The sequence below is a fragment of the Chrysochloris asiatica genome, unplaced genomic scaffold, assembly GCF_000296735.1.
Source record: "Chrysochloris asiatica unplaced genomic scaffold, ChrAsi1.0 scaffold00040, whole genome shotgun sequence".
Lineage (NCBI taxonomy): Eukaryota > Metazoa > Chordata > Mammalia > Afrosoricida > Chrysochloridae > Chrysochloris > Chrysochloris asiatica.
Genome location: NW_006408558.1, coordinates 9,279,688 through 9,292,309, shown reverse-complemented (window position 1 = coordinate 9,292,309; position 12,622 = coordinate 9,279,688). Strand labels below are relative to the sequence as shown.

The following is a 12,622-nucleotide window of genomic DNA, read 5'->3' as shown; positions in this document are numbered from 1 at the left end:
AAATCACTATATCCCTCCCCCACAGCCCACTTTACTTCTCAGTTGAGTTGAATAATCTGTTCCAGTGGCCACACAGAACACAGACACCATACTCATAGTTCTGGAATTTATTAGAGAAGTTAACAGGATACAAGTCAGAAATTCTCTTTGGTTAAAAGTCTTTTCTCAGCCATGTCTGCAAGCAAGCTTCTTTCTAGCCTCAGCACCTTGGTCTGGCCTCTTGCCCCTGCTCCAGCAAAGTTAAAAAAACTCTTATAGGGTTGCTGATAAATGCCCACCATAAGTCTCAGCAGTGGACCAACAAACCAAGTTCCCCCAATGAGTGCCTGGAGACAGCACACTCCACAAACGAGCCTCCTCCTCCCTTAAAGGCACTCTCCATGGGCTGGAAGCCCAGGTCTGTCTGGTCTGGCGCTCTTACTCTTCATTCTGCTGCTGCTTTTCCAGTGTCACAGCTTTCTGTCGAGGTTCAAGGCACAGGAACCTCGGGGTCCAAAAGACGCTCTCCACTCCCAGGCTCTTCCTTCACGGTAGGGAGCTATCACCAACCCTGCCCCCTCTTCCTGTTTCTGAGATTTTATGCCCATGTTAGATTTCCAAATTTTTACAATCATAGTTAACTGTCAACAATCATTCACAACTGAATCATATCTTCTCCCACTTCCTCTTATCTAGAGGCATCAAGAAAAGTCATTTGGTAGGTGAAAGTTACTAAGACTAAGACTAGAAGAGATATATTAAATAATTCAATACACCACACTTAATAAAAGCAAACCTATTCAATCTTAAATAATATTTAAATGTATCTAAATTCTTCTTTGATCATGTGTGTTTATATGTTAAGTTCAAACTGGTTCCAACTCATAGAGACCCTATATAGGGATTTCAATTTTTTGTAAAGAAATTTTTACCTTCCTTTAAGTATCAGTCCAAATTTTGTTTGCAGATGTCCAAACGCTTCTGTTTATGCTCTTCTGTGAACTGTTTCAGTACCCACTTGGCACAACTTTTCAAAACCCAAGTCTGTCGTGGATTATTTCATAGGCAGAGTCATGGTTGATTTGCCACATAATCCACTGCAGAGTTATTTCACATACACACTGAATGTTGTCATTTTAATATAACCATAGTGAGCATAAACTTTTACTCAACCTCATACTAATGGGAGTTCTTTGGACAGAGAACCAATAGCAGACAACCTAAGATTAACATATATGACAATATCACCCAGAACTCAACCCAAGTATATAAGTATTCAAAGTAAAACAAACCTACGAGATTGAAATAGGGAATCGGAGATAACAGTTTGCAACCACAACAAAAAAAACATTAAGTTAAAAAAAGAGAATAATGTAGTTACAGAACTCCCAAATGAGGAGGAAAATCAAATAGATTTCGAGAAAAAAAATTAAAATAAACTTAGCTTGAGCCCAACCCCTGCCCTACCCCTTTAGTCCTAACCATAACCCTAACACTAAACGCAGTTCTAGGCCTCGCCTAGACCTAGCGATAGTGAGAATCCTAACTCCGTACTCCTATTCTCCCCACCACAAAAAAATTAAGCTATTGTTTCTCAACAGATCCTCCTATATACACACTTCTGAAAGCAGTGTTTCTGTCCTGGTGTGGCACCAAAAGGCTGGCGGTTCAAACCCATCAGCAACTCCTCAGAAATCCCATATTCACAGGGTCGCTATGAGTCGGAACTGACTCAATGGCGCTTAACCACCATTCCCTGAAGAATTCCACAGTCTTCCATTTACACCATGTCAAAATGGTCTTTGAGTTTGGGGAATGAAAAGAAGTCTGAAGGGGCAAAATCTGGGCTGTAAGGTGAATGGTTTCCCAATGAAATTCTTAAGAAGACAGCCCTTGATACCCTCAAAGAATGAGCAGGTGCATTGTTGTGATGGGGAAAACATTCCTTGGCACAACTATCCTGGCCTTTTGGCCACCAATGTAGCTTTCAATTTTTAAAAAAACTTCTTTATAATAAGTTCCTATGAGCATCCTATATCCTTCGAGAAAATCTATCAAGACAGACTACCTCTTTGGAATGCCACACACACACAAAAAAAACCCAATCCATAACCTTCTGCCTTGAACTTAACTGGCCCAGCAGATCCCCTTAGAAGCTATTTATTTTGACTAGACTTTTTTGGGGGGGGAAGGGGGAAAGCACCTTAACAAGATTAAGTGTCTTACTAAGAGAACTTGTTTACAGTCATCCATCGATCCCAGAGATGCTTTCTTCTCTGGAATAAACCTGGTCATACATGAACTGGAATCCAAGTAACATTATTTTTTTGGCTCGCCTTCATATACACACACATACCTACACCTCACTTGGAGACTGTAAGCACAAGGTCGGTGGTTCACACTCACCAGCTGCTCCTTGGAAATCCTATACAGGGTCACTATGAGTTGGGAGGACTTGGCAGCACTTACCACCACCACGTCACTTATTCTTCTATCTCGTTACCATTTCACTTTTACAATAGGAAAAAAAAAAAATTCTCACTATTTCACACATTAACATGTCTGGCAACGCTGTTATAAAGGTTTGTCAATTATGTAATGATATAACCATCCTCCATTTATGATGACCTGATGTAGTAATCCTCCATGTTCACATTAACAACCTTAATCTTTAGAAACTAACCACTCCATTAAGTGACAACATATAAAAATTGATTTACACTGACTACATATATAAACATTGAAGCAAAAAAAATACGGAGTCACCATGAAAGTACTAAAGTAGCAGTTCTCAAAGGGCAGACCCTCAGACCAACAGCATGCACTGGATCATCTGCGAGGCAGCACCCACTCAAAAGCACCTAATAACAATGAGCTTTCTAGAAACTCGTTTTAACAAGTTTCAAGGTGATATTTACACTGAAGTTGGAGAAAATACTTTAAGTAAACAATCTAAACTTACTGACACCTTATCCAAATTAAAACCAGTTTCTGTGGACTCATAGTGACCCTACGTTACAGCTGAACTTGCTCCACAGAGTTTAGATCACTAGGGCTTTCCTCCAAGGAGGTAGCTCTGGGTGGATTCCAACTGTCAACCTTTCAGTTAGCAGTCAGACAAGTATGTTGACCATTTGCATGACCCAGAGATCCCCATCCCAACTAAGCTGTAATAAACATACTGTAAAGAGCTGTCAAGTCAGTTCCAATTTATAGCAATCCTTCATAGAGTTTTTCCAAAGAGTGGCTGGTGAGATTGCAGCTCAAACAGACCTTTCAGCCGAGCACTTATCCCATAGCACCACACCAGGACTCCATAATAAACATAACCCTGCGTATAAGCTTAATTACACCATAAGATGAAGTTTACCTAAAAGACAACACTATTTTTATGAAGAGTAAGTGTCTCCTTATTGTCTATCAAATTACATCATACTATTATACCAGTTTTTATAAATATCTAATTTATAATAATGGTGAAAATCCAATCAGAAATAAATTTAAGTCTCCCTTTGAGTCTATTTTGTTTCCAGTGTTAAAGAATTTCACATAATATGTATTCATTCTCAGTAAGCAGCGATCATTAGAATTTTAGTAACTGCTAGGAAAAGAAATCTGGTTAGACACAGAATTGGGACACAGAATATCAAGAGGTAAGGGATCTTGACTACCAAACAGATTTGGAGAGGTACCTACCTGTCTGGCGATTTAAGAATTTTTTAAACTAAAAATGCACTACAGTCACTGATGGAAAACTGAAAATGTGTGAAGGAAGCTAGAAAAGGAAAAGTGTTCTTATGAAAAAAAGGTTCACTCTTGACAGAAGAGTTCTTCAGATCTTTACAGGAATAGATTAAACCAGCTTCCTGCAAGAACCTGAAGAATACTTCAAGATAAAAATGCAGGCAAGGAAAACAGAAGTACTTTGGGTGCAGATTTACTAACCAACTATAAAAATAAAACTCTGCCATTCCTTGTACTACAAGCAATTCCATGTGCTACAGAGTAGAATTGTTGCTCCTTTGGGTTTCCCTTGGCTGTAATCAAAAGCAGATCACCAGGTCTTCCGCCAAACTGTTGGTTGTTGTTGTTAAGAAGTGCTGTCCAGTTGGTTCCAACTCATAGCGACCCTGTATGGGGTCTGAAAAGCAGCTGCTCAGTGTGCTTTTTGAACCTTGCAGTTCAAACCAATCTTGTGGTCCAGTGCTTATCCTACATCACCACATCAATACTCCTACTAATTAGTTGTTGCTAAGTGCCAATGAGTCAGTTTCAACTCATAGAAACCCTATATAGGGTTTCCAAGGAGCAGGTGGTGGGTTTAAAAGATTGACCTTGTGGGTCTAACCAATCTTGCAGTTCAGTGTTTATCCAAAGTACCACAGTAGGACTCCAACCTTAAGTTGTTGTTGTTGTTAAGTGCCATTAAGTTGGTTCTGATTCCTAATGACTCTGTATAGGGTTTCCAAGGAGCAGCTGATGAGTTTGAACCACCGACCTTGTGGTTCAAACCTATCTTGCGATCCAGTGCCTATCCTAGAGTGCCATGCCAGGACTCCAACCTTCAGACTGTTGTTGTTGTTGTTGTTGTTGTTGTTGTCGAGTCAGTTCCAAATCATAGCGACCATAGGCTTCCAAGGAACGGCTGGTGAATTTGAACAAATGTGCATACCACCCAGGGACACCCTCAAAGTTGACTAGGGAGTCAACACTCAAGCCCTAAATTACCAGATGAGCTTCTTCCCTAGTCTTCAGGTTTCAGAGGCAAACATAACTGCCACCATTATAACTGGAAAGTTTTCCACAGAAAGCATTCTCTGATCCTCCACGTCTGGGCTAGTCACTCCGTTTTATGCACCAACAGTGCCCTATAGTTCCCACATTATGGGTTCCATGGTAATGTGTCAAATAAGATGGTAATTCTAGTTTGTCCATGGTGTCTACTAAAACAGTTGTTGTTGTTAAATGCCGTTGAGTCGGTTCCAACTCATAAGACCCTGTATAGGGTTTCCGAGGAGCAGCTGGTAGATTCGAACCACCGACCTAGCAGTTCAGCACATTATCCTGCAGCACCACACCAGAACTTTGTTGTTGTTAAGTGCCACTGAGTAGGTTCCGACCCATAGCGACCCTGTATAGGGTTTCCAAGGAGCAGCTGGTGAGCTTGAGCCACCAACCTTGCAGTTCAAACTGACTTTGCAGTACAACACATTATTCCAGAGTGCCACACGAGGAGTCCTAGTGCATTACAACTCCATTAAAGGAAAGGAGTTGTTTTGTACAATGCACATAATTAGCTCTGTGTGTGCTTACCTACAGGCGCACTGCTCATCCAGCATCTTATTACCACGTTCAAAGATTCTGTGGCAATAAGTTCCTAAAAGGGGCACCAAGATTCTGGGACTCAAAATTTAGTAACAAGTTACTTGGTATAATAGTTTGACCTTAAGCGGATACATCTCTTCCCCTGAAATAACAACTTGTAAAACTATCCAAGAGCAAGGAGACGTTAAGCCATCCCCTTAAATTATAAATAACACAAAGCAAACTAAGTGAAGAGAAGCAGAAAGGTGGCCAACAAACTCAGAATTAATGAAGGCTTAAGGGGGGGAAATCAACTGAATAAATGACAGTGAAATAATAAAACTGCTATCCTTTGAAGGGTTCATGACCTAGAGTGGTGGAGCCAAATTCACAAAAGACCAAGTTAGAAAGAAATTCAGACAGCAAGGTAGGCTGTCTTAATAGTGCCATTTGTAATAGTTTTACCCAGGAATGCACACTCCAGGGGAGTCACAGACTTCTTCAGGTGTTTTACATTAATCAAGGAGCTCTAGTGTCACTACAAGTTAGGAACAGGGCCTAGAGCAACAAAGTCGGCAGTTCAAAGCCACCAGACGCACCACGGGACAAAGATGATGCTGTGTGCTCCAATAAAGGTTTAGTCTCAAAAACCCTGTTTAGGGCCACTGGGTCGGAATCAATTCCATGGCAGTGGGCTATACATTACACAACTCAAGTCACAAGATAATCTTACAAGATGTAAATGTTGACCACAACAATCAGATAAAACAATATAGTAGAACCTGTGATGCATAAACAGTCTTCTTCAATCTTCTTCATGTCTTAAGGATCCTCTAGACAGAACTGTCTAAGCAGCTAGCCTCGTAGGGATATATATATCTGTCACAGAGCAATACAGAAAGTTGTAAAAAAAATCCAGAGGCTGGGGTAAATTAGGCTAACTACAAACATGGAAACATGAAGTTAGGTTAATGCTGTACCACAGGACTTTTAACAGGTTACAAGCTAAAAAGTCAAAACTGTAGCAAAGATTTAGAGAACATCCAATTATATTAAAAAAAACTCAAGCACTAAATAGTAAAAACCTGGATGCTACTCCAATCTTTCAATTACTTAAATTTTTAATATAGCTATTCTAACATTAAGGAGCTCTGGTAGCGTAGTGGTTACGACTCCGGGCTGCCGCTCCAAGGTCAACAGTTTGAAACTACCAGCGGCTTCGTGGGAGAAAGATGAGGCGTTCTGCTCCTGTAAAGATTTACAGCCTCAGAAACCCTGTGCAGGATCACTATGAGTCGGAACCGACTCCACCGTACTTAACAACGACAATTCTAACATTGGAGCCCTGTTGTGGCGCTGTGGGTTAATGCACTGGATAACAAAGCCAGTTTGAACTGCAAGGTCAGCAGCTCAAGCTCACCAGCCACTCCTTGGAAACCCTACACAGGGTCGCTATGGGTCAGAACCGACTCAATGGCACTTAGCAACAACAAAAATTCTAGCATTACTTACTTTAGCCATACATTTTTATTATAACGTTACCCTCCAATGACTTACATGAGAGTAAAAAAGTATTGAAGGATTCAAATTCCAACATTAAATCTAGTTATTGGAATTTAACTTCCAAATCTAAGATACTATACTACATTAAGCTACAAATGAGTCACTCAACAAGTTTTCCCTATTTACCAAGTCAAAAAAAAATCTTTATATTTCATTTCCCTTTACAGCTTCAAGAAACCAAGACAAAAACAAAAGCATAAAAATTTTTCCAACTAAAAAACAGAAAACCTACCATTGGTCACAAATTTCAACCTCCTTCAAACCTTCCTGCCACAAATACAAGTAGGGAGAAATCTGAACTGATTTTGCCTTTCTTATTTCTCACTATCAGTCCTACAGTGGTGGTGGTTAAGGTGCCATCGAATTGGTTCTGACTCATAGCGATCTTATGCATGACAGAACGAAATACTGCCTGGTCCTGTGGAATCTTCAAATTGTTATTATGTTTACACCCACTACTGTCATTGTGCCAATCCATCTCATTGGGGGGCCTTCCTCTTTTTCGCTGACCCTCCACTTTACCAAGCATATGCTAAGTAACAGTGATTAAACAAGGACAAGAAAAGGAATGAATGGTTTTCCAAACTACCAATACTATCAGGAGGGACCAGTTCCTACAGAAGGGTTTCATGTTTGGTAAAGTGGAGGGTCAGAGAAAAAGATAAGACCTGCCAACGAGCTGGACTAGCACAGAGTTAGCAGCAATGATTGTGACGTTGTCCTGGGACCAGACAGTGTTTAAGTCTGTTGTGCACAGGACCACTGTTGAGTCCTATTCTCAGTAAACAAACTCCGTAAATCCAAGATGTATCTAAAAAGGATTGAGCTTTGATGCATGCAACAAAAAAACCTAACTCTAGAGACAATTTAAAAGCATTTATAAACTGTTCTAATATTTAATGATAACAATTTTAAGTAAGTTCTCATACATGCCAGGCCCTGTTCTAAGAGGTTCTGGGAGATTGGTAACTCTATTGTATAAGCACTGGACTGTGAACCACAGGGTCCAGCGGTTCAAACCCACCAGCCACTCTTCGAGAAAAAGAGGCTTTCTGCTCCCGCAAAGATGTATAGTCTGGAAAACCCTATACGGGGTCTCTAAGAGTCAGAACCAACTCAAGGGGACTTAACAAGCTCTAAGAGCTTTACTTATATTATCTCATTTAACTTTCACCACAATGTCCACTTTACAAAGGAGTAAATTAAGTAGACAGGATTTAAATAACTTGTCTATATCACAGCAGAACCAGAATTCAAACTCTGAAAGTCTGACTCCATTACACTACACTATTTTCCTATCCACTATTTCCATTTCTAACTGGTAGTACAAGTGTCAAACATCTGGAATAAAGAGAAGATAAAATCAAAGTCACAATTTCTTCAACCTCTAAATATCTGCTCCCCCCCCCCTTTTTTTCCCCAAAACTGAGAATACTCTAGCATCAGATAGCAGGCAAAACTTACCTGTTGTGCACAAAGTTTCAAATAGAAGGTATGAAAACAAACTATATTATCCTATCAACAGGGTTCAGCAAACCATGGTCTGTGGGCCTAATATAGCCCTCATTCTTGTATCTTGAGTTACAATGGTTTTACTTTTTAAAAAGGATTACAAAAGCAAAACAAAAATGTCTGATATATTTTATGTAGTCAGTCTAAAATATTTACTCTCTGGCCCTTTACAAAAACAATTGGCTAATATAAGTTATTGGTTTCCCACGTTAAAAAAAAAGAGCTAAAAACAATAACTGACTTGTAAGACACAAAGTATATAGAAGAGGATAAAATGAATAGAGATTCCCACAGCTCCAAACCAGAACACAAACTGCTAAAGCAAACCCCCACCCCCAAAAAAGGGCAAAAATAAGTAGTTCCCTCTCACCACGAGGTGGCAGTAGATTCTTCAAGAGACAAGGTTCTGGTTTGCCCACCGGCTCAAGTTTTTTTGTGGTAGCTATTAAGAAAAGCAGCTTGACCTCTCCTCAGAGCTGACTTTCTGGGACTGACAATCTGCACAAAAAGGAAATGGGAAAGGAGACTGAACAGGTGACAAGAACGTTATAACCACATCCTCTTTGGCGACCTGTTCACTCCTAGCTACAAAAATAACACTGTTAAAAAAATAAAATAAAAATAACACTGTTTCCTATACTCTTCTGGGTTACCAGGTTAGGCGTGGGAGATAAGAGGTCGATGAAAAGGATCAATTTCGCAGAAGAGTATTTCATATTCTCAAGGACTCTACGCTTTCTGGAGCCATGGAGGGTACATGAACCCTTGCAAACTAGTGCCCTGAAATAAGATTTAAACTTTAAACCAAAAATAGCCCCTGAAGTCATCTTAACACCTAACAACAGTTTAACTAGTTAAAAAGATCAGCCTTGAGCACAATGCTCTTTTAAGATCTATACAGAATCAAATTGATAAAAGTAACTTGAAAGATTAGATAGAAACTTAGAGGCAGTGAGTTTATATTAATGAGAAACAACTCAGAAAAAGGTGAGACTCGACTGTAATCAACATCACTAAACTATTCAAGTAGAAACTGTTGAATTGCAACATGTAATCTCAAAAAAAACCAGTCAACTTAAATGATTCAAAACTGCTCTTCACTTTTGTGTCTACAGTTCTTAAGTTACTACCCTTCAGTTTAGTTGGCAAAGACAATGGATTTCATTTTCACAACTTCAAGGAAAATGTAATGAAGAGGGGGGGAAAAAAGCTAAACTTTACGTATTTTCTCCCTGCATCCCTTCCCCCCTTCAAAAAAAAAAAAAAACACCAGTTAAGTCAATTGCTACTCATGAATCCTACAAGTCAGACAAAGCCTGACTGAGTTTTCGAAGCTGTAAACCTTTATGTAATCAGACTGCCTCATCTTTCTCCCAGAGGGGCTGGTGGGTTCAAACTACAGACCTTTCGGACAGCAGTCCAATACTTAACCTACTGCACCACCAGGGTACTTCCCAGCAGAGCTAAACCAGAAGTCAAAACAGGAAATGATAAGTCAACTGAACACATGCAAAAGTAGTAGGTACTGCTTACTAAACCAGCTAACTGGCCCGACATGTAATGGCAAACAGCCATTCAAGAACAGTGCCAGACCTCATTCTTGTTCCCACCCTCTACTACACAACAAAAACCTTCACTTTTGCCCTGAAATCCTTGCATATTTAAATATCGGTATAAAACATGCTATGTCATGAAGTTCCTTGCTGTTCATGATGACTCAGCATCTGCTGCAAAAAACACCCTACTGCCAGCTTAGGGTACAAGACAGCAAGCAGGTAGCCCACTAAAGTTCCAATTGTTGTTGTTGTTGTTGTTAAGTGCCATTGAGTCGGGTCCGACCCATAGCGACCCTGTACAGGGTTTCCGAGGGTGTAAATCTTTACGGGAGTAGAAAGCCTCATCTTTCTCCCGCGGAGCGGCTGGTAGTTTCGAACACCAACAGGAAAACACCCTCTATATAGCTTAACACGTTTCTTTGGTAGTTTCTGCCAATACTAATACTGACTTGTTCATTAAGAACCCCCCCAAACATCTTCAATCGAAAGCTAAAAATATATCTTTTAAGTAAATTAAACAGCTGGGGCAAGAAGCTTCAAGTATTACAAGCAGGGAACAATAATAATTTATGAAAATCTAAAACTTAAAAAAAATAATAATAATAATACAACCTGAGATCAAATCGATTCTAAGACAATTTGGATCACAGACATTATGTTGTTAAGGCATTACCTGCCCTAAATTAACTTTTATCTAACTAAATTTCAAAATAAACTGTATTATAACTTGGGGCACCTGGAATACATTAACTCCCTTCCAACTGTCCAGTCCATTTACTGATCTGTATTCAAAACATTTTTCTATAGGTAATTTTCTTTTATGTCTCTTTCATTCCATATAAAGAGGTTAAATATCAGGTTTGTGACTTGAATTCGAATCTTAAATCTTCCTGAGAAGTACCCTTGGTTCCTCACAAAATTCGTAAACCAAGCACTTTCTGTATATAGAGGGGAGTGGAGGTGGGGGGACACACGCAGGAGCAAGTCTTCTATCAGTAGAGAACTACTTGTATATAATGCATATTTTTGTACATCCGTAAGTTTCCCTTAAATCGGTACTTTTAAAGTCAATTTTTAATGATACAATTTAACACCAATAAATAACACATTAAAGTGTTCAATACTCATTATCATGTAAAACAAGGCAATCTAGAAGTTCACCTTTGACAGTATGCAACAAGTTATCTACTGCACCTTTTTGCTATACTTGAATTTGTTTTTTTAAAAACAAACTTAAGACACACACTTCCCACCAATGTCACTGAGTTTTAGAAATGGCTTTACGAAAATAAGTTAATGTTTTCCCGCTCTGCCGCCCATCAACAAATAGCATTTAAACACGAAATTTTCTGAGAGTCGGATGTCTTATTTATAATTAGGCTAAACACCTTTTTATAACTTTTTAACAGCTACGAATGTACACGGTGGTTAACTTATAAGACCACAAACATTCCTGGAGTGTCAGAAGTCGCTAAAGTTTTAGAAAACGCCCCATAATATTAAAACATTTTAAGCATGAGGTCAGAACTGGAATCCTGGACAACTGGAGAATGGCCAAACCTAGCCTCCAAAATAAAAGGAGGGAAGGGGGAAAAAAAAAAAAACAGGTAGGGAGGAAAGAGCTGCGCAGCGAGGCAAAGACGTAAGGGTGAAGAGGGACTTTCAAAATGACCCAGAGCCACAGTGACTATAAAGCCGGTTACGAAAAAATGGTTTAAGTCAATGCTCTCAGATTGGGAAGGGCAAGGGCGAAGGAGACGGAAGATTAATTAATCAGTTGAGACTCAATTCTTCCCTGTTCCGTCACAGCGCCCCCCGCCTAGTCCCCTGTCTCCCGTGAGCCCCGGAGGCAGATTCCTCCTGGCAGCCCCCTCCCCACACTGAACCGCGGGAGACTAGAAAATGCACTTCACGCTTAGATCCGGCCGCTTCTTTGCCTTTCTCCCTCGACGCATAATAAAAACCTCCAAATCCCCAATCCCCGCCAAAAAAAAAAAGAAAGAAAGAAAGAAACGCGCGCACCGTGGGCCTAGAATTTCTTTTCCCGCCCAGAGCCTGCCGGGGAAGCCCCTGGCCCTGAGGCTTGGGCAGAGGCGGCCCGAGTCACACGTGTGCGCCGCACGGCCCGGCCTGTCTCAGCCCACTTCCCGTCGCCACCCTAGAGGCCTGAGCTCCCGCCGTCCCGATCGGGCCTTCCTCTGGCCCTCCCACCCGATCCACGTGTGGCGGGAGTGCGGGGGCTCAGGCCACCCTCGACTTGTTTCCGACCCGCTAGGCCCCCGCGGCGTCGGGGTCCCATACCTGGTGCTGTTGTCGTCCCTGCGCATAAGGCTTAATTGGCCCCTGGTGGCAACGCCGCGTCCGGATCTTGCCGCCGCCGCCGCCGCCCCCTCCTATTCCTCCGGCTCCCGAGGCCATGGCGGAGCCTCCGCTGATTCCCGCTCCGGGGCGGGGAAGGGGGGCGGGAGAGGCAGAGGCGATGGCCTTAGAGCCCCCCCCGCCCGGTCCCGGCCCAAAAGTCCGCCCGCGTTGCCCACACAGTGGGACACAGGCACACCGGGACCGCGAGATTGAGAGCAGGAGCGGAGAGAGGGTGCGCGATGGCAGAGGGGGTGGCGGGGGCAGAGGCCGAGGAGCTGGCTCCGGTCCGGCAGCCTCCCGCGGACCCCCGCCTCTGTGTATGTCACGGTCTCTATGGAGATCTCTCG

General features: G+C 41.5%; 1 protein-coding gene across 2 annotated transcripts in view; it reads right to left on the bottom strand.

Moving 5' to 3' along the window:
* NUP153 (nucleoporin 153kDa) overlaps positions 1–12,387 on the bottom strand; it is a 95,470-nt gene extending 83,083 nt beyond the window's left edge. The window contains exon 1 of one of the 2 annotated variants that reach the window (XM_006860798.1): positions 12,216–12,387. In XM_006860798.1, coding sequence (XP_006860860.1) covers positions 12,216–12,332 — 117 coding nt within the window. In that variant the 5' untranslated portion in view covers positions 12,333–12,387. The remainder of the gene's footprint in view (positions 1–12,215) is intronic. The other variant, XM_006860797.1, reaches the window with a different exon arrangement.
* Between the last annotated feature and the right edge of the window lie 235 nt (positions 12,388–12,622).